The sequence below is a fragment of the Dipodomys ordii genome, unplaced genomic scaffold (assembly GCF_000151885.1).
Source record: "Dipodomys ordii isolate 6190 unplaced genomic scaffold, Dord_2.0 Scaffold50, whole genome shotgun sequence".
Classification (NCBI taxonomy): domain Eukaryota; kingdom Metazoa; phylum Chordata; class Mammalia; order Rodentia; family Heteromyidae; genus Dipodomys; species Dipodomys ordii.
The window spans coordinates 5,057,175-5,078,541 of record NW_012267266.1 but is presented as its reverse complement, the minus strand read 5'-3'; the positions used below and the strand labels follow the sequence as shown (position 1 = coordinate 5,078,541).

Below are 21,367 nucleotides of genomic sequence, written 5' to 3'. Positions count from 1 at the left end.
CGACTTGTACATCTCATTGTTGCAATGGGTCCACCTGTATCCCTAGTTTAGCTATTTTCACTTAAGGCTGATACTCTTGCTGGGAATGTGGCTTAGTGGTAGAGTGCATGAATGAAGCCCTGGGTTCAATTCCTCAGTACCACATAAACAGAAAAGGCTGGAAGTGGCACTGTGGCTCAAGTGGTAGAGTGCTAGCCTTGAGCAAAAGAGGCTCAGGGACAGTGTCCAGGCCCAGAGTTCAACCCAGGACTGGCTCACGCCTGTAATCCCAGCTACTCAGGAGGTTTAGATCTGAGGATTGTGGTTCAAAGCTAGTGGGGCAGGAAAGTCCATGAAACCACCAGAAAACAGGAAATGGCGCTGTGGCTCAGGTGGTAGAGCGCTCACCTTGAGCTGATTTTCTGTTTGTTTGTTTTTGTTTTGGTCAGTTATGAGGCTTGAACTCTGCCTGGGCACTGTCCCTCACCTCTTTAGCTCTCATTTGAGCCACAGCTTCATTTCTTGTTTTCTGGTGCTTAATTGGAGATAGTAGTCTCACGAAGTTTCCTGCCTGGCTGGCTTTGAACCATGATCCTCAGATCTTAGCCTCCTGAGTAGCTAGAATTATAGGCATGAGCCACTGGTACCCTGCTGAAGGCTGGTACTCTTAACCACTTGAGCCAAACCTCCACTTCTGGGTTTTAGCTGGTTTAAGAGTATTTTAGATTTATTTGCTCAGGCTGGCTTTGGACATTGATCCTCAGTTCTCAGCCTCTTGCATAGCTAGGATTATTAGATATAAGCCATTGGTATCCAGCTAACCTTTGTTTTTGATGCTATGTACTTATAAACCTTTCCATTATATTTTAGGGAATTATAATAGACCTTCATTAAAAGTCAACTTTCCAAAATTGCCAGAAAAGCTCTGAGATTTTGACAAATCCACACAATGCAAGACGTCTTGAGAATATACATAGACTCCATTTACTTGCAAATCTTATTTCTTAATAATCTGCAAGTTACATGCAAAATTACACAGTTATTTGCATGGTCCCTGTCAGGACCAGGGACAATGCCTAGGCTCTGAGTTCAAGCCACAGGGCACACACACACATACATACAATACCATGGTTAGCTGGGTACTGATGACTCATACCTGTAATCCTAGGCACTCAGAAGGCTGAGATCTGAGAATCAAGAGTCACCAGACAGACAAATCTAAAAGACTCTTATTTTCAGTTAACCAGCAAAAATGCTGAAAGTGAACGTATGGCTCAGTGGTAGAATACCAGCCAGGAACAAAAAATCCAACAGAGCTCAAGGCCCTGAGTTTACTAGAGAGTGAATGAGGGCGAATATGAATTATGAAAAGGAAACAATGAAACCAGTTGAAAATGTTCTAAGGAGGAGGAAAGCAGGATGAAACAGGTTGATGAAGGGAGGCTTATGAGGTACATTGTATACATGTATAGAGAGGTCACAATGAAGCCAGGTGCTGGTGGCTTATGCCTGTAATCCTAGCTACTCAAGAGGCTAAAATCTGAGGATCACAGTTCAAAACCAGCCAGGGTAGGAAAGTCCATGAGACTCTTATCTCTAATAAACCACTAGAAAACTGGAAGTGGTGCTGTGGCTCAAGCGGTAGAGTACTCACCTTGAGCTGAAGAACTGAGGGACAGTGCCTAGGCCTAGTTCAAGCCCCATGACCAACAACAAAAAAAAAAAAAAAAGAAAAGAAAAGAAAGGTCCCAATGAAATTCCACTTGTACAACTAATGTATGCTAATAAAAAAAAATTACAAATTGGGTACCAGTGGCTCACACCTGTAATCCTAGCTTTTCAGGAGGCTGAAATATGAGGATTGTAATTCAAAGCCAGCCCAGGTAGGAAAATCCATGAGACATCTCCAATTAATTACCAAAAAGCCACAAGTGGAACTGTGGCTCAAAGTGGTAGAGTACTAGCCTTGAGCACAAAAGTTCAGGGACAGCGTCCAGGCCCTGAGTTTAAGCCCGAGGACCAACACAAAAATTAGATGGTGATATTGAAATAACCTGAAAGTTAAATATAACAGGTATATAGTTTGACCCACAAAAGTGCCTTAAAGCCAGATATGCATACTTGTCATCCAGGCACTAAGGGGCAGTACAAAAGGAGATCAGAAGTTTTAGGTCAACCTGTGCTACACAGTGAAAGCCTTTTATGCTTCCATTCCTCCTCTTCCACCATCCAAAACAACAACAACAAAAAAAGGACAAAACTATATATCCCAGAAGGCTGAGTTCCTGTTAAGTCCTTATTTCCTCATTCTTTTTTTTTTTTTTGGGGGGGGGGCAGGGTCTGGTCGTGGGGCCTGAACTCTGGGCCTGGGCGCTGTCCCTCAGCTCTTCAGCTCAAGGCTAGTGCTCTACCACTTAAGCCACAGCACCACTTCCTTCTTTCTGCTTGTGTGGTGCTGAGGAATCGAACCCAGGGCCTCATGCATGCAAGGCAAGCACTCTACCACTGAGCCACCTTCTCAGCCCTTGAGTTCCTGTTAAGTAAGGAAAGTTAAGGAAGGTTTACTATTATTCTGTTTGGAGGGAGATTAGACCAATATGAATTGTGATCATTTGTTTCTTCAATACCGGAGTTTGAACTCAGGGCCCTGGCTGTCAGGAAAACACTCTTATAATTTGAGCCATGCCCCTTCTGTACAGTATTTTCACAATTAAAAAAAAAAAAGAAATGTACTCATTATCTTGCCCATGTAATTGTAACTCCTCTGTACAATATTTTCACAATTAAAAAGAATTTTAAACTGGAAAAAAAATAAAAATAAATAAAATACAAAAAAAAATAATTTGAGCCATGCCTATAGCCTGAATTTTAATTCTTTGTGATAATACTCTATCAAGAAATGAAGAAAAATAGAAACCAAACTTGAAGTAGACATTATGCTTTTCTCAGAAGTACTGAAATGAGGGGCTGGGAAGGTGGCTCAGTGGTAGAGCGCTTGCCTTGCATGCATGAGGCCCTGGGTTCCATTCCTCAGCACCATATAACCAAAAAGAAAAAAGCCATAAGTGGCACTGTGGCTCAGTGGTAGAGCGCTAGCTTTGAGCTGAAGAGCTGAGGGACAGCGCCCAGGCCCAGAGTTCAGGCCCCATGACCGGACCCAAAAAAAGAAGTACTGAAATGAGGGCTGAGAAGGTGGCTCAGTGGTAGAGTGCTTGCCTTCCATGCATGAGGCCCCTAGGTTCCATTCCTCAGTACCACATAAGCAGAAAAAGCTGGAAGTGGTGCTGTGGCTCAGGTGGTAGAGCACTAGCCTTGAGCTGAAGAGCTGAGTGACAGCATCCAGGCCCAGAGTTCAGGCCCCACGAGCGACAAAAAAAAAAAAGAAGTACTGAAATGACTAATTTCATTGAAATTGTTATTTTGTGCCTTTCCAGAGGTACTCAAGACAATTGATGAGGGAGATGCTGATGAGGTGACAAAGCAAAGGATTCATGATGGAAAAGAGAAGCCAGGTGCTTTGTGGCACATCTATGCAGCCAAGGATGCAGAGAAGATCCGGGAGCTTCTCCGAAAGGTATGGGTCTAGGTGGGCTGTGTTCCTAGCTTGTAGGTTAAGGGTCTGGAGGCTGAGATATATACAGATTATCTCATGTGGACTCTGATTTTTACAGATCTGTTGGTGCTTATACTAGCACTGAGGAGAGAGGCAAGAGGATCTTGAGTTTAAGGATAGCCTGAACTGGGAGACCTTGTCTCAAAAACAAGAGTAGCACAGCCTGGCACCAGTGGCTCATGCCTGTAATCCTAGCTACTCAGGATCTGAAATCTGAGTTCTGAGGCTCAAGATTCAAAGCCAATACAGGCAGACAAATCTGAGAGACTCTTATCTCCAGTTAGCCCATAAAAAGCTGGAAGTGGTCAGGCACTAGTGGCTCATGCCTATATTCCTAGCTACTTAGGAGGCCAAGATCTAAGCATCTTGGTTCAAAGCCAGCCCCAGCAGGAAAGTCCATAAGGTTCTTATCTGCAATTAACAAAAAAAAAACTGGAAGTGGAACTATGGCTCAAGTGTTAGAGTACTAGCCTTGAGCAAAGAAAGAAAGAAAGAAAAAAGAGCCAGGTGTCAGTGGCTCATGCCTGGTATCTGAGGATCCCAGTTCAAAGCCAGCTGGGCAGGAAAGTCCGTGAGACTCATCTCCAATAAACCACTCAGAAAACTGAAAGTGGTAGAACGCTGGCCTTGAGCTGAAGAGCTGAGGGACAGCGGTCAGGCCCAGAGTTCAAGCCCCATGACAGAAAGAAAAGGAAGGGAGGGAGGTGGGGTGAGGGGGAGGGAGGAAAGGAAGGAGGGAGGGAGGGAGGGAGGGAAAGAAATAGAAAGAGAGAGAGGGTCTGGGACGGTGGCTCAGTGGCAGAGCACTTGCCTTGCATTCATGAGGCCCTGGGTTCGATTCCTCAGTACCACATAAGCAAACAGAAAAATGCCGGAAGTGGCGCTGTGGCTCAAGTGGTAGAGCACTAGCCTTGAGCTGAAAAGCTGAGGGACAGCCCAGCCCCAGAGTTCAGGCCCCATGACCGGACCCAAGAAAAAAAGAAAAAGAAAGAGGGAAAAAAAAGAGAAAAGGAAGGAGAGAAAGAGAGAGAAAGTTTCATCTATAGTAATGCTCTCTTTCCCCTCTTTTCCTTCCTCCTGTCACAGTATCTTCTAATTTAAAGAACAAACTTTAGGGGCTGGGAAGGTGGCTCAGTGATAGAGTGCTTGCCTTACATTCATGAGGCCCTGGGTTTGATTCCTCAGTACCACATAAGGAAAAAGCCAGAAGTAGTGCTGTGGCTCAAGTGGAAGAGCACTAGCCTTGTGATGAAGAGCTGAGGGACAGTGCCCACGCCCAGAGTTCACACCCCACTACCAGGGGGGAAAAAAAACTTTTTATCTTTGTCATATTTGAGTTGTTATCATTACTTTTGTACTTTGGGCCATTATTAAGTTAAATAAAGGTTATTGGACACAGCACTGTGAAACTTCAGCAGTCAGTTTGAATTGAAACAGCTAGTAGGTAACTAACATTATGATAAACAGGAAGGTAGGCAAGCCTGGCGCCAGTGACTCACGCCTGTAATCCTAGCCACTCAGGAGGCTGAGATCTGAGGATAGCAGTTCAAGGCCAGCCAGGGCAGGAAAGTCCATGAGACTCTTATCTCCAATAAGCCACTCGAAAAACCAGAAGTGGTGCTGTGGCTCAAGTGGAAGAGCACTCTTCTTGAGCTGAAGAGTGCAGGGACAGTGCCCAAGCCCCGAGTTCAAGCCCCACAACTGACAAAAAAAAAAAAGGAACATAGGCAGGAGATGATTAACATCCATGGTAAGATGGAGTCTGAGAGTTCATCATGCTACTTAATGCTCACGCCTGTAATCCTAGCTACTCAGGAGGCTGAGATCTGAGGATCGTGGTTCAAAGCCAGCCTGGGCAGGAGAGACCATGAGATTCCTATCTCCAATAAACCACCAGAAAACTGGAAGCGGCGCTGTAGCTCAAGTGGTAGAGCGCTCGCCTTGAACTGAAGAGCTGAGGAACAGCGCCCCGGCCCAGAGTTCAAGCCCCACGGCCAACCAAAAAAAAAAAAAAATTATTTCTGGACTTTTCTGTTTAATAATACCATACTTCAATTGACTATAGATATCTGAAACTACAGAAATTAAAACTGTGAATAAGGAAGGACTTCTGTGTTAATTTTTCATTCTTGGATTTTGGTCATGGCTTCAGGTTGGAGAAGAGCAAGGCCAAGAGAATCCCCCTGATCATGACCCAATTCATGACCAAAGTTGGTACCTGGATCAGACCCTACGTAAGCGACTCTATGATGAGTATGGAGTACAAGGCTGGGCCATTGTACAGTTCCTAGGTGATGCTGTCTTCATACCTGCCGGAGCCCCACACCAGGTAGGGATTTGGCTTGACAATTCTTTAGGCTTCCTTACTTCTGTTTCTCTTTCTTATCTGGCAAGAGATATAAATTACAGGATTAGACTGGTTGCTCCCACACCACATCTTTGCCTTTTAGTTTTCTTCCTTATAATTTTTTTTTTTTGGGGGGGTGGTCGTGGGGCTTGAACTCTGGGCCTGGGCGCTGTCCCTCAGCTCTTCAGCTCAAGATGAGTGCTCTACCACTTGAGCCACAGTACCACTTCCGGTTTTCTGGTGGTTAATTAGAGATAAGAGTCTCCCGGACTTTATTGCCCCAGCTGGCTTTGAACCATGATCTTCAGATCTCAGACTTCTGAGTAGCTAGGATTACAGCCGTGAGCCACGACACCTGGCTCTTCCTTAATAATTTTAAATGCTTGTTTAAAATTTTTTCAGCAATGCCATCAGCTACCTGAACCATAGTCCATATCCATCCCCTAATTCTGCCTTCCCAATCTAGGATTTTTTTCCCCTGGAGAAAGCCTACTGTCAGTCATTTGTTATATATTTTCCAGACCACTTTTTGTGATAATACTGACATTTTTATTTTTAAATTTATACGTGTAGTGTTTTTGTATTTGTTATTATAAAATGGAGAGCTGGAACTGGTGGTACACACTTACAGTCACAGCTACCCTTGAGACTGAGGAAAGAAGATGCTTGAAACTAAGAGTTCAATGTAGGGGATAAAACAAACAAACAAACAAGCAAACCTGGGCATGGTGGTAGATACCTGTGATCCAGTGCAAAGTAAAAGAATCAGTCCAGTTCTAGTCTGGACAGAAGCACAAAAATACACTAAAAGCAAAAGGACTGGGGATATGACTCAAGTGGTAGAGTCAAATAAGAGGCCTAAGTTCAATGCCCAGTACCACATACATGTACACACACATTAAAAATATTAATAATAATAGCCGGGTGTTGGTGGCTCACGCCTATAACTCTAGCTACTCAGGAGACTGAGCTCTGAGGATCGTGGTTCAAAGCCAGCCCAGGCAGAAAAGTACATGAAACTCTTATCTCCAATAAACCACCAGAAAACTGGAAGTGATGCTGTGATTCAAATGGTAGAGTGCTAGCCTTGAGCTGAAGAGCTGAGGGACAGCGCCCAGAGTTCAAGCCCCATGACCAACAAAAAAATAATGATGATGATGATGGTAATGATAATAATAATAGGATTTGGTTTGTCTGCTAATTTTTATTTTTATTGCAATATTAGGGATTGAACTCAAAGGCAAGAACCACTTGTGTTTACTAGGCAGGCGTTCTACCACTTGTCCTATACATCCAGCCCTTTTTTTGCATTTGGTTTTGTGTCTCTGTCTGTGGCCAGTGGCTTGAACTCAGGGCCTGTGAGCTTTTTTGCTCAAGGTTAGTGCTCTACCACTTGAGCTACAGCTCCACTTCTGGCTTTTTAGTGGTTAAAATTGACAATAGAAGTCTCAAGGATTTTCCTGCCCAATCTGACTTTGAATCATGACCCTCAGATCTCAGTCTCCTGAATAGTAGAATTATAGGCGTAAGTTGCTGGAGTGCTGGTTCTTTTCCAAGTAGGATATCACTTTATGCCTGGAATGATATGGGCTGTAATCTTCCTACTTATGCTCCCCTTATTCACTGACATGGTGAGTGTATACTACTACACTAGCCATTTTGTGCTTCCCACATCAGTGGGATGCAGGTGACATGTCACCAAGATCTCCTAGTCTCTGCCTCCTAAGTAACTAGGATTACAGGTTTGAGCCATTATACCCAGCTATCATGTATATTTCCATGATCTGATGACTCATGTTTTCCCTCTGTATTCCCCTCGATCCCAGGTTCATAATCTGTATAGTTGCATAAAAGTAGCAGAAGACTTTGTATCTCCAGAACACGTGAAGCACTGTTTTCGCCTGACTCAGGAATTCAGGCATCTCTCCAATACTCATACCAATCATGAGGATAAACTGCAGGTAAATAACCCTTTATAACATGTTGTTTTTTGGTTTTTTGTTGTTGTTGTTGTTGTTGTTGTCAGTTGTGAGGCCTGAACTCTGGGCCTAGGTGCTATCCCTGTGCTCTTCAGCTCAAGGCTAGCACTCTACCACTTGAGCCACAGCGCCACTTCTGGCTTTTTCTGCTTATGTGGTGCTGAGGAATCGAACCCAGGGCCTCATGCATGCAAGGCAAGCGCTCTACCACTGAGCCATCTTCCCAGCCCTCATGTTGGTACATTCTCTCCAAGGGTATTCTTTAGAGTTCTAACTGGAGGAGAAATAACTCAGAGAAACCATGTCTGGGAACATGAAGTCTTCCTATTGGAAACATCTAACTAGTTCTTTTTTTTTTGGTCAGTGGTGGGGCTTGAACTCTGGGTCTGAGTGCTGTCCCTCAGCTCTTCAGCTCAAGGCAGGCGCTCTACTGCTTGAGCCACAGCGCCACTTCTCCCTGTGCTTTTTTACTCAAGGCTGGCATTCTACCACTTGAGCCATACCTCCACTTCTGGTTTTTTGCTGGTTAATTGGAGATCAAAGTGTCATGGACTTTTTTGCCTGACTGGCTTTGAATCACAGTCCTCAGATCTCAGCCTTCTGAGTAGGTAGGATTACAGTTGTGAACCACTGGTTCCTGGTAAGGTTCTTAGTATGGAAACTTTATTTCCTTTGTTCTCATGTAAATTCTACCTTGTAGGATTATAGCAAAGATTAAATGAAAATCCACATAAATAACTTAATAGCAGTGCCCAACCCATAGTAAGCATATAAATTATGGTGATTATATACCCTTTCAATGATTTCAGTCTTCCTTAAATATAAACTATACATGATAGTCATTTGAAGGGTTTCCTCGTTATCCACTAGGTCAAGAGTCAGGGCAGAACATACATTTATATTTGTAGAACACAGCATGGTGTTGCCACGAACTAACAGTGCTGATTGCTCCCTAGGTGAAGAACATCATTTACCATGCAGTGAAAGATGCTGTTGGTACCCTCAAGGCACATGAATCCAAACTGGCAAGGTCTTAGGCATGGAGAATTCAAGCTCTCCACTGAAGCAGTACTTTCACTCACAACACTTACAGGGAACGCCAAGGTTCTCTGCAGGAGCAGAGGCCCTTCACCCGGAGCCACAGTGTGGTCAGTATTACAAACTCTCCAGCCACTCTTTCTATGCTGCCTCAACACTGAAGGTTGTCACAGGAAAGTTGCACTGTTCACACACACACAGTTTCAGACTTCAAACTGAGGGTGCCACCTCCCTGTCCCCCGGCCTTTGGCAATCCAGATTACCTTGAACATTGATGGGCTTTCCCGCACATTCTCCTGATTTGAGATCAAGGAAACTGGGAATGTGGCACTTCTCTTTCCTGTTCCTCTTGTGCCTAGTTAAGTGGGAATGTGTTTGAAGATAGACATAACTGGTACAAGTATGGGTGAAGCCTGACAGTGTCTCTGCACGTGACCTCTGACATGGCCCATCCCAGGAACTGGGGTGCAGCCATCCCCCACACTCTCCATAAACACTGGAGTCTTACAGGACCCGGGGAGAGCCCACTGCTTTCCCAGGAGGCTCCAGGATGAGGAAATGTGTGTATTTAGTGAAAAATAGGTTTGTAGTGAAATAGTTACTATTTCATGAAAGTAGATATTTTTAGAATTTTTGAAATACCACAGTTGTTTTCCTGGATTATGAGGAAAGGCACATTACATTTAGTCTTCCTTTCGATAAAATTCTTTGAAGAAATAAGATTTTTAGAAATCAGCTGCCCATTATAGCACAAAATCAGCCAAAGCAGAATTTAGAAGAATTGGCTTTTAGGGTTCTTTTAGTTTCTACTCTTCCCTCTCAGTCTTACATTGAGGGAACAGTCATCTGAGAAAGAACTTCGTCATGTCTGAGCTGTGGTGTGTTCCCTGTATGCACACACTGGTCTCTCCAGGAACCATTTTCACCAATTACCAGCTTTCCCTTGGGACTCGTTGTATGTTTCAAAATGAGACGGAAAGTTTGATTTTCAACATGAGGGTTTTTTTTGTTTTGTTTTTTGGGGTTTTGTCCAGAAATATTTTCAACAAAACTTTCCAACTCAGTGAAGTTTTTATTAAGAATTTATTTGAAAATGATGGAACTCATTGGCCCATAGGTACATTGGAAAATGTATCTCTTTCCAGCTGTACTGTAGTGCCCTACAGGAAGGCTTGTTTATATGTTCACAGTTACTTTTTTAAAAAATAAAAGTCATTTACTGTAGAATTTAATTTCACTTTCTGTATTTTAATTTTGTTGAAGGGCTGATTGGGATTTCCATGTTCTTATTAAAAATCTAACAAATCTATTTGTAGTGGACTCAATTCTTCCTGTTCCAACCTTTCCAAAGTCAAGGCCATGTTTGAAGTCTGAATTAGAGGTGGGGGATTTCTATCCAGGTCTTTATTTTTGTGTTCCCTATCCTTTCTTTTGGTTTCCTACACTGTGCAATTAGGAGAAAGTTTCAGGGTGAAGTATCAGGTGTGGTTTGTGGGTTTAAGACAAAGAACTACGTGAGTTACTGGGTGGAAAGATGGACATCCCCACAGTTTATGCTCTGTGAGTGGAACAGGAGAAGTAGAATCCTGCCTTGCTAATACGGCAGAGTCTAGGAAGGGCAAGGCCACTAGTGTAAAGCCTGAGCAAGATTTTGAGCAATCAGAATTCCTTCCCAAATGTAGGAAGGCTGGCTGCTGAGTGTGGTGGCTCACACCTCTAATTCTAGCTACTCAAGAGGCTGAGATCTAAAGACTTCAGTTCAAAGCCAGCCCACACAGAAAAATCCCTGAAACTTTCCAGTTAATCAGTAAAAAGCTGGAAGTGGTAGTGTGGCTCAAATGGTAGAATGCCAGCCTTGTGTGAAAAAGCTAAGCAAGAGTGAGGCCCTAAGGTCAAGCCCCAGTACCAATACAAAAATAAATGAAAATTAAAGGAAGAGGCCTGGCTGCCCATTTATGAAATATGTGGCACTTGGAAATGGTGGAAGAAGACTCAACTGCAATTATTTCTGTAAATCAAGCAAAATTAAAGTATCTTGAGAACAGACTGCATTTCAATTAAATGAAGCCTTTTGGAGAGGAAGTTGCAAAGAATAGCAAGAGGGGTTGTCAAAGGCATTTTCTGTGGAACCTGCTGTTAGATACTTTAGTCTGGAAATACCATTATCAGACTAGAAATAGGCCATTGTGTGGTTCAAGGATGCTGAGTTTGAATAGGACTATAACTCTTTGAAAGTGCAGCACTCTAAGCATGTCCTTTCAGCCTGGATAGGACAAGTTGATGCTGTGGTCACTAGATGGTTTACACCTCAACATAAAGGATAGAGACTTAGGGAAGCTTCAAAATGGGACGGAAAAGGAGAGCAGTGGGGGAAGGGGTGCTTTGGAACTTGGTTGCTTTGGTCAGAGTCAGGAGGCAAGCTAGCCTACATTCTGGATATAAATGTCTTCAGAATTAGGACATTCACTGCCACTGGTGCTTGCTAATGAGGGTAGAACTAGGGCCCTTGGATTTAACACTGACCTGGGTCTTGGACCCCTCTCCCAGCCCCGGCCCTGTTCCCCTGCAAAACTTACATCCTTAAGTAGATCAGATTCACCTGGGAATTCTTTCAGCTGGGAGTTAATGACTGTAGAGAAGAGAAGGGATGGACAGGTGCCGTATGGAGCTCAGGTGGATGTCTACAGGGCGTGAAATGGGAGAAGAGACTGCTAGTTATGGCATGTTCCTAGGTTCATATCTTAGCATCATGACTTAGGTTTTGTGACCCTCGGCAAATTGTTGACCCTCCTTAAATTCCTATTTCCTTCTCTTCAAAATGATCATTTCTCCCTTATAGTGAAGTCTTTAGTATTCAGTGAAATAATACAAGCTCTTGGCTTATAGCTGTTATATATCCTCATGGGATATTTAAGATTTCAACCTGAGGTGGTCAGGAGATAAGCTAGGGCTGATGTCACAGTGGAACCAAGGTCCTCTGCCCAGTGCTTGCAAACCCAAGGAAGGCGAACAAGCAATTAGATTAAGGCCAGACAAGGAGGATGAAGGCGGGACATGGAGGATGAAGACGCATGCTCCAGCACAGCAGGTGCTGGGGGAAGGGGGGGGGGGGCGCCGCTGTGGCGACCTCCCCTTTAAGAACCGCCACCGCCCACAGCCCGCCGCTACTGCGGAGACCTCCCCTTTAACGGCGGCCGCTCGGCGCTCCGCTGCCCCCGCGGCGGCTGCTGCGGCTACTGCAGCTCCTGCTGCCGGCGCCTCTTCGGCCTTGGGCAGCTGCATCCTTGGCGCGGCCGTCCCCGCCGGCGCTGCGCCTGGCCCCGCCATGGTCTCCTGGATCATCTCTCGCCTGGTGGTGTGAGTGCGGAGGCGGGCGGGCGGGGCGGGGGGGACGGGGGGTCAGGCCGGGGGGCCCCTGCGGCTGCAGCCTGCGATCACCTCCACGCCCAGAGACCGTGTCGGGGGAGCATGTCAGGCCCAGGTTCCCGCAGTATTTCTAATAGCGCCGGTTATTCTCAACTGCCCCGCTCCCCTCCCCTCCGCCACCGCCCCTCGCCGGGGAGTGGGCAGGTGAGCGCGCCTCCTCCCCCACATGGCCGACCGGGGATGCGGGGGAAGCCGCCCAGCCGAGCAGCCCCCCTCCTCTCCCTGGGGGAAAGGGATTCGAAGAGTCAGGAGCCAGATAGGGCCTGGTCGTCATCATTCCCTAGTTCAGAGCCGCGGCCCATTCCGCGGGCCTCCACCGAGGCTCCAGCCCTCCTCCTGTGTCCACCAACTGTCAGGAGACCGAAGCTGAGGACACCCGCCCTGAGACCCCCACCCCCACCCCACCCCCAGGTAGGCAATCCGGGCCTTGGGAAGCAGAGATGGCGGGAGGACAAAGTGTGAGCGGCAACTAGGAACGGTGTCTGTGCTCAGCCTGAGATGAGAGTATGCTTGGCCGCCTTCAATCGTGAGCAGCGAAGTGTGGAGCTGTATCCCCGGCCCCTCCCCAGGCTCCAGGAGTGCACTCACAACCTTAGACTGTGTCCTCGAGGGGTCTGCCCCGCAACTCACTCCCTCTACACAGGCCAGTTTGAAAGTGTCCTGCCTCCACCACGCAGCACTGTTGGGAAGGGCCTGAGCCTGGTGGGTACCTACTGAGTTTTAGGACCAATCACTGGTCTAGCTTAGGACTCAGCCCCTTAAACCTCCACCTCCTGGGACTCCCATCCCAACAGCTCCTCCCTGCTGTCTTCTTCCACTCATTGCAGTAAGGGCTTGTGTCCTGGTTTCCTTTAGTCCTATAGGAGTCTTTTTCCCTTCCCTACCACATAGAGAAACTAGGGGCCTCATTCAGTACCTCCCTGTGGCCTTCAAGTCAGCTGCTTCTGTCTGGAATAGACACACTCCTTCAGGGGCATCTCTCCTTTCCTCACCCATGGCCTATCTGTGGTCTGTAATGGAATCCCCAGCCAGGGCTTTGAGCCCAGGACCCTCCTCTGAGCCTGGTCCTGGGAGTGTTGACATGGAAGAATAAATTTGCCCGTCACAGGGCCTCCTGCCCCTGTGCCCTCTGGTCCCCAAGTCCCCAGGGCCACAGTAGTGCTCTTGATTGCCAGGTTGAGTGCCCTCTTAGGTGGTGTCAGGTTCCCTTGCAGGGCTGGCCTTACCCAGCCTGGCTCTGAGACAAGGAAGTGGAGAATAAGAATACATGGGTTGAATGGGTATGAGGCCAAGAAGGACCAGACCCTTGTTCCCCATGACATGGTTCTCTATAACCAGGGATCATGGCTCAGGGAACCACATTGGACCTTCTGACATGTGTGTGTGTGTGTGTGTGTGTGTGTGTGTGTGTGTGAAGGACTAACGTGGACAATAGAGGGAGAGTGGCATCCCCCTCGCTGACCACAGCCTCCATACAAGGATATCTCCTTCCTGAGTCTTCACTGCTTTGGCCTGAACCCCTAACCACAGTTCATCAATCCAGCTGATGTGGCTCTCTGGAATTCTATCCCTTTTCCTCTCACTATCCGGTGACTGGTACAGAGCTGGACGTGAGAGGGGCCAGGTTAACCATGCTTGCCTTCCTAGGCTCATCTTTGGCACCCTGTACCCAGCCTACTCATCCTACAAGGCCGTGAAGACCAAAAATGTGAAGGAATATGTGAGTGAATGGCCTGTACCCCCTACCCAACCAAATGGCACAGATAGTGGATGGTGGTTACAATACAGATGGGGGTGATTTTGTGCTACATTGTAAACCAGTAAGCAAAGGAGATTCTAGGGTATTTCCTTCTCCCTCCCCCCCAGCACCTCCAAGGTGGTCAACAGACAGAGATGGGGTCTTGGGTTTTCCTACCCCCAGCCCTGTGAAATAAGGAGCTAGCAGATTGGGGGTCTTGGGAGTTGTGGCCCATTGGCCCAGCCCTAGTAAATGCCGTCCTTTGTTCCCCAGGTGAAATGGATGATGTACTGGATCGTCTTTGCGTTCTTCACCACAGCTGAGACACTTACAGATATCATACTGTCCTGGTGAGATCCAGCATGCCCTACTGCACCTAAGGCCCCAGGTCTCTCCCTTTCTCTAACCAGACAGATGGGAAGTTGAACACTAGGGTGGGTACTTGATTTTCCTCTCCATACCTGACTTGATCAGCAGAATGAGAAGATATAATCTCCACATTTCTTTTTAGTGGCAGTCAGAGTACTCCCATGAAATTCAGGGAGCCTGCTTCTTCTTTTTTTTGGTCAGTTGTGGGGCTTGAACTCTGGGCCTGGGCGCTATCCCTGAGCTCTTCAGTTCAAGGCAAGCGCTCCACTTGAGCCACAACATCACTTCCCATTTTCTGGTGATTAATTGGAGATAAGAGTCCCACAGACTTTCCTGCCTGAGCTGGCTTTGAACGGCGATTCTCAGATCTCAGCCTCCTGAGTAGCTAGGATTATAGACAGCCACCAATGCCCAGCTTTTTCTTTATTCTTTGATCTGTATGCAGATCACCATTCTCTAGATCTTAATTTTCTTACTTGTGAAACAGGCATGTGATTCAGTCGTATAGACAATGAATGCTTGCATTTCCAAGGCATTTCCAAGGCACTGCTGGACCATTCTCATTAAGGATAGGGAATATGTTTGAATCATTTACACAGTCATTACGGGAGCTCAGAAATATTTACTGAATGACCAAATGCCTCTTGGAAGAGAAAATGTACAACACAATACACTGAAAGTCAAAAGGAGAGAGTTTACTGATGAGTATAAGACAAAAGATCATTGTTTATAGAGACCTTGTATTTGAGAACAATAATGTGATCAAGAAAGAGACTGAGGGTAGTAAGTCTCCATGACATTGGACTATGATGAAGACTTTGTGAAGACATAGGAGACATAAAGGAGTCTGTGGCCTAAGCAGCAGCAGCAGCTATGGAGATTGCCCCTTAAAAATAAGGGGCACATGTGCATCATATCTTACAGTTCAAGCTACTCAGGAGACAGCAGGGGGATCTTTTTGTTTTTGGTTTTTTGGGGGAGTCTGGTCATGGGGCCTGAACTCTGGGCCTGGGCACTGTCCCTCAGCTCTTCAGCTCAAGGCTAACACTCTACCACTTGAGCCACAGTGCCACTTCCAGCTTTTTTTTTTCTGCTTATGTGGTGCTGAAGCATCGAACCCAGGGCCTAATGCATGCAAGACAAGCGCTCTAGCACTGAGCCACCTTCCCAGCCCCCAGAGGGACCTTTTTAAGCTGTGGAGTCCAAGCCTAGCCTGGATAACAAGACTCCATGTCAAAAAAAAAAAAGTTTTGTGTATATCTGTCCTGGAGCTTGAATTCAGAGCCTGGACCCTGTCCCTAAGCTTTGTTGCCACAGTTCCACTTCTTTTTGGTGATTAATTGGAGATAAGAATTTCAAGGACAGCCGGGGGCACCAGTGGCTCACGCCTGTAATCCTAACTACTATTCAGGAGCTGAGAGCTGAGGATCAAACTTCAAAGCCAGCCCAAGCAGAAAAGTCCCCATGAGACTCGAATAAGCTACTAAAAAATGCTGGAGTGGTTCTGTGGCTCAAGTGGTAGAGTACTAGCCTTGAGCACAAAGAGTCTCAGGGACAGCACCCAGGCCCTGAGTTCAGGCCTCAGGACTGGGGTGGGAGTGAGAGGGGAAGAGTTCCAAGGACTTTCCTGCTTAAGTTGCCTTTGAAATGACGTCATCTCAACCTCCTGAGTAGCTTGGATTACAGGTGGGAGTGGGAAGAAAAAGTTATTTCCTGAGGCTTGAACTCAGGGCCTAGGCACTGTCCCTGAGCCTTTTTTGCTCAAGGCTAGCATTCTGCCACTTGAGCCACAGCACCATATCTGGCTTTTTCTATTTATGTGGTACTGAGGAATTGAACCCAGGACTTCATGCATTCTAGGCAAGCACTCTACCACTAAGCCACATTCCCAGCCCAAAAGTTAAAAAAAAAAAAAAAAGCCAAGGAGCATATTATGGGAGCAAGAATTGGGATCCACAGCCCATTCCAGTCCTCTTCATAGAGAGAAGACAGCAAGAGTGTGAGGAGCAGTCTTGTCTTGGTCTTGACTTCAGACAAAGGAATGGGGGTAGGGGGGAGGTATTTAGCAGGAAAGAGAAGGCTAGAAATTAAAGAGAAAGGATGAGGAGAGCTACTGATCCATTAGATTCTTTCCAGGGCTACTTACCTTCCCACTTGGGAGTCTCATCTGAGCCTCCAGGTCTCACTGGGGACTCCATGAACCTAAGATTTAGGGAGCTGTCCATGGTGAAGCAGGGGGTCAGTGCTATTGAGTCCAGCACCCCTCTGATTCCCTGCCCTGTTCTCTTTGCTTGCCTCTGTCCCCCAACAGGTTCCCCTTCTACTTTGAGCTCAAGATTGCTTTTGTGATATGGCTGCTGTCCCCTTACACCAAGGGCTCCAGTGTGCTCTACCGCAAGTTCGTGCACCCAACCCTGTCCAACAAGGAGAAGGTTTGCCCCCGCCCAGCTCACCTCCCGGCTTTCCCCGGCTGAGGGAGCCTCACACCTGCACCACATTTGCTCCTGGCTCACTGTCAGTGCCCAGAGCCTTGGCGCAGGTGTGAACAAAAGTAGAAGTGGGCCTCAGTGCAACTTCTATCCCTCACTTCTTCCTCCTTCCCCTCCATCCTCTCAGGAGATCGACGAGTACATCACTCAGGCCCGAGACAAGAGCTATGAGACCATGATGAGGGTGGGCAAAAGGGGCTTGAATCTGGCTGCCAATGCTGCAGTCACAGCTGCTGCCAAGGTGAGATGGGGACAGACCCAGACTCCTACAGCCTCCTCCTTGGTCGTCTCGTACCCCTGGTCCAGGCCCCTTGGCATCCAACCTGTTATCGGAGCTGTGGAAGCTTCAGGCTTGTGTGCAGCTCAGACTCCAGCTCTGCCTCTATCCAGGCAGTTTGCTCGTCTGTCCAAGAGAAAGTATGGCCCCAGCCTCTTGGCATTGTGCAGGCCTGGGTGAGGACAGTGTGGAGAAAGCACTGAACCCAGGGGCTGTTGCCAGCACCATGGTGACCTCTCTCTCCACCCCGCCCCTTCCCCTGACTCTCTTGGTGCGTGGTGGTGACCCTAGGGCCAGGGGGTGCTGTCAGAGAAACTGCGGAGCTTCAGCATGCAGGACCTGACCCTCATCCGGGACGAGGATGCGTTGCCCCTGCAGGGCCCTGACGGCCGCCTCCGACCTAACCCTGGTGGCCTCCTGGAGACCATTGAGGACTTAGGTACAGATAGGACTCAGGGCTGTAGGGGAGGCACAGGGTTGAAGGCCAGGTGGGAGAGATCCCTGGACTCCTATTCTCTTTTCTTCCCTTCACCCAGGAGATGACTCTACCTTGAGTTTAAGGTCTAGCCCAAACCAGGCAGATCCCCGGACAGAAACCTCAGAAGATGACATGGGAGATAAGGCCCCCAAGAGGACCAAATCCATTAAAAAGGTGCCCAAAGCTGAGGTGAGAAGTATGGGCCAGAGTTTTGGGAAATGAGGGGGAGGTGGAGGCAGTTAGGTGAGCCCTGTCCCCCTTCCTCCCTCCACAGCCACTGGCTTCCAAGACACTGAAGGCCCGACCTAAGAAGAAGAGCTCTGGCGGGGGAGACTCAGCCTGAGGCCCTCCTATCCTCGGAAGGGCTGCAGCCCCAGCTCCTGCTCCACACTGTGCCACTAGCCCAGGTGTCTCAGGCCCTGGGCCTTCCCATACACACACACACACACGCACACGCACACACACACACACACACACACACACAGACAACTGTTTCCAGGACCCTTCCCCAGTGGCCACCCCTCTCAAGGAGGCTCAGCTGTGGGGGGTGAGGTTGGTAGAGGCTGGCCCAGGGGCTGATGACTGAGCCCCCAAAGAGGGGCTCATCTTCTCTCTGGCCCTACCTACCCAGTGCCTTGCTGAAGACCTTGCTGAAGAAGACCAACCTCTATCCCCTTCTCTGAGGCCCCCCTCTCCCTGGGATGGGATGGAGGACGGGGGTCGGGGGGGGGGGGCGGACAGTCACAGCTCTAACAAAGCAAGGAAGGTCTGAAGGCACCTGGTGAGAGGAAGGCAAACATGGGCTACTTGGCTGGGGCCTCCAGGCTCAGCTTTGATTGGAGGACATGGGGATTCAGTTACCAGAATGGCCCTGCCAGAGCTGCAACTGGTAGCACTGAGGGCTACCTATTCCCACCAAAAGAGATGGGGCCCCAAGGTTTATGAAAAAGTGTGTTTACCTTACTGGGCTTAGGGCTGGGGGATGTTTGGGTAAAAGCCTCTCCTTCCATTGGTCACCCCTCTTCCCACGCTCAGCTCTGGCCTTCCCCCTCTAGACCTTCCCTGCTAGTCTCTGAGCCTCTAAGGACCCCAGTCCATGGCAGAATGGGACCTCTCACCTCCCCCTCTGTTCTTGATCCTTTCACCTCATCCATTTCTGCCCTGCCCCTGGGCTGGATTGCTCCACTCCCAGGAGGTCCTGTGGAGCAATCTCCTTTCTTGTCCCCTTAGGGGTCCCTCCTTCCTTGCCTCAGTGTCCCCTAGCTGTGCCAACCAAACCCCTGTCAGAGTCATACCCTTTCCCACTTCTGTCACAGCTTCAGGCAGGGCCAAGAGGAATCTGTGAAGAAGAAAGAGAAATACATGAACCAAGGAATTTCCAATTCCTTGGTGTCTGTTGGACCTTCAGCACTGGATGAGCCAATAAACTCTGGCACCTCATTTGTTGTGGCCTCTGAGTTTTTCTTGCCTCACAAGTTGACAGATAGAAAAGAAACCAAGTAAGAAGCAGGCCTAGCTGAGGGGAGGAGAGGAAAAGACTGGACTGAGCCAAAGCAGCTGTGACCACGGAAAAGGTGCCTTAGGTTGGTTCCACCTAGGAAAATGGTTTGGAAGACCAAGATAAAATGAAGAGAGGACTCAACCCCCAAAGACTATCTTGCTGCTTAGAAACCTGTCCCACAAAAAAAAAGAAAGAAAGAAAAAGAAACCTGTCCCACAGAAAGCGCCATATATAAGATCTAGTGATTGGGCTGGGAAGGTGGCTCAGTGGTAGAGTGCTTGCCTAGCATGCATGAAGCCCTGGGTTCAATTTCTCAGTACCATATACACAGAAAAAGCTGAAAGTGGCGCAAGGTAGAGTGTGCTAGTACTGAGCATAAGAAGCTCAGGGACATTGGAAGTGGTGCTGTGGCTTAAGTGGTAGAGCACTAGCCTTGAGCTGAAGAGCTGAGGGACAGTGCCCAGGCCCTGAGTTCAAGCCCCACAACTGGCAAAAAAAAAAAAAAGTGAACTATACAACTTGTGGGTGCGGATGGGAGGGAAAAACTGGAATAGAGGATGACATAGTTCAGGAAGTGGCGCTATAGCTCAAGTGGTAGAGCACTCGCCTTGAGCTGAAGAGCTGAGGGACAACACCCTGGCCCAGAGTTCAAGCCCCACGACTGACAAAAAAAAAAGGATGACACAGTTCAGAAAGAAATGTACTCATTACCTGACTTATGTACCTGAAACCCCTCTTGTATATCACCTTTATATATCACCTATAATAACAAAAATAAATTTAAGCCTAGTGCCAGTGGCTCACACCTGTAATCCTAGCTACTCAGGAGGCTGAGATTTGAGGACTGCAGTTCAAAGCCCGCCTGGGCAGGAAAGTCCATGAAACTACCTCCAATAAACCACTCAGAAAACTGGAAGTGGTACAGTGGCTCAAGTAGTAGAGCACTAGCCTTGAGTACAGAGAGGCTCAGGGACAGTACCCTGGCCAAGTTCAAGCCCCAGGACTGGCAACAACAACAAAAAAAAATGTTGAGTAAAGAAGAGACTTAAGGATCAGTGGAAGAACCAGCCCAATAGATTTCTGGGACAGGTAACTAGGGGCTAGGCCTAGGGGGAGCTCAGAACCTTGAACTGCTGCTCTGGGTTGAAGGACAGGATGGGGAGGGAGGCTGCAAGGCATAGGAAATACCCATGGCCAGCGATAAGTCCCTGGAATGGAGCACTAGAACCCACAAAAGGAAAAAGTGTGGCAGAGAAAGCAACCAAAGAGATTAACAAAGGAAGAGTAGAAAGGGAGAAGGAGAAGAGTAAAGCATCACCACTTTGAGGAACAGAACATGGGTTAGGTATGTATGTGACTATTATGTGACTATTCACATACATACTTTAGATACTAAGGTTAGGGGTTGGAGCTGTGGCTCAATTGGTAGAATGACAGACTATGGGCAAAGTGCCAGGTACCAAGTTCAAATCCTGGTCTCACAAAAAACAAAAAAGGAATAGATGCTAAGTCTGGTAAACTGTCCCTATGCAAGGCTTTCTTCTTTCTCTAGCATCACATCATATGGAATGTCGGCCTGCCAAGAACCTCTTTTTTTGTTTTTTGTTTTTGTCGGTCATGGGGCTTGATCTCTGGGCCTGGGCGCTGTCCCTCAGCTCTTCAGCTCAAAGCTAGCATTCTACCACTTGAGCCACAGCTCCACTTCCCGTTTTCTGGTGGTTTATTGACGATAAGAGTCTCATGGACTTTCCTGCCCAGGCTGGCTTTGAACCTCGATCCTCAGCCTCCTGAGTAGCTAGGATTACAGGCATGAGCCACGGATACCCGGCTCAAAGAACCTCTTGAAGTCATAATGTAGCCAGGATGTGAGAAACCTCCTTTGTCTGCTTTGGAATCCTTTAGTCAACCAGCACTCTGAAGGCTACCATTTCATCACTGTCACTGAGAAATGTATCTCCTTTCTTTAAGGAAAGGAGAGGAAGATAGAGGAGTCAAAGAATTCTAGAAGATCCTCAGGGATAAAAATGTTTCAATCAGGGGCTGGGAAGGTGGCTCAGTGGTAGAGCGCTTGCCTTGCATGCATGAGGCCCTGGGTTCGATTCCTCAGCACCACATAAGCAAAAAGAAAAAAGT

At 47.5% G+C, this 21,367-nt stretch overlaps 2 protein-coding genes across 3 annotated transcripts in view; both read left to right on the top strand.

Moving 5' to 3' along the window:
* Kdm3b (lysine (K)-specific demethylase 3B) overlaps positions 1 to 10,265 on the top strand; it is an 80,844-nt gene extending 70,579 nt beyond the window's left edge. Inside the window, exons 19-22 of the mRNA XM_013020310.1 lie at positions 3,414 to 3,553; positions 5,745 to 5,921; positions 7,766 to 7,900; positions 8,875 to 10,265. Of these exons, the coding sequence (XP_012875764.1) occupies positions 3,414 to 3,553; positions 5,745 to 5,921; positions 7,766 to 7,900; positions 8,875 to 8,955 (533 nt within the window). The 3' untranslated portion in view covers positions 8,956 to 10,265. The remainder of the gene's footprint in view (positions 1 to 3,413; positions 3,554 to 5,744; positions 5,922 to 7,765; positions 7,901 to 8,874) is intronic.
* A 1,883-nt stretch (positions 10,266 to 12,148) lies between these two features.
* Reep2 (receptor accessory protein 2) lies at positions 12,149 to 18,392 on the top strand. Of its 2 annotated transcripts, none has more exons than XM_013020336.1 (8): positions 12,149 to 12,313; positions 14,030 to 14,102; positions 14,394 to 14,470; positions 16,801 to 16,921; positions 17,106 to 17,219; positions 17,547 to 17,694; positions 17,792 to 17,922; positions 18,008 to 18,392. In XM_013020336.1, the coding sequence occupies exons 1-8, from the start codon at positions 12,282 to 12,284 to the stop codon at positions 18,074 to 18,076; spliced, it is 765 nt and encodes a 254-aa protein (XP_012875790.1). In that variant the 5' UTR covers positions 12,149 to 12,281; the 3' UTR covers positions 18,077 to 18,392. The 2 variants fall into 2 exon arrangements, with proteins under 2 accessions (XP_012875790.1, XP_012875791.1); XM_013020337.1 differs by having other exon boundaries at positions 12,282 to 12,313; positions 17,553 to 17,694.
* The last annotated feature ends 2,975 nt before the right edge of the window (positions 18,393 to 21,367 follow it).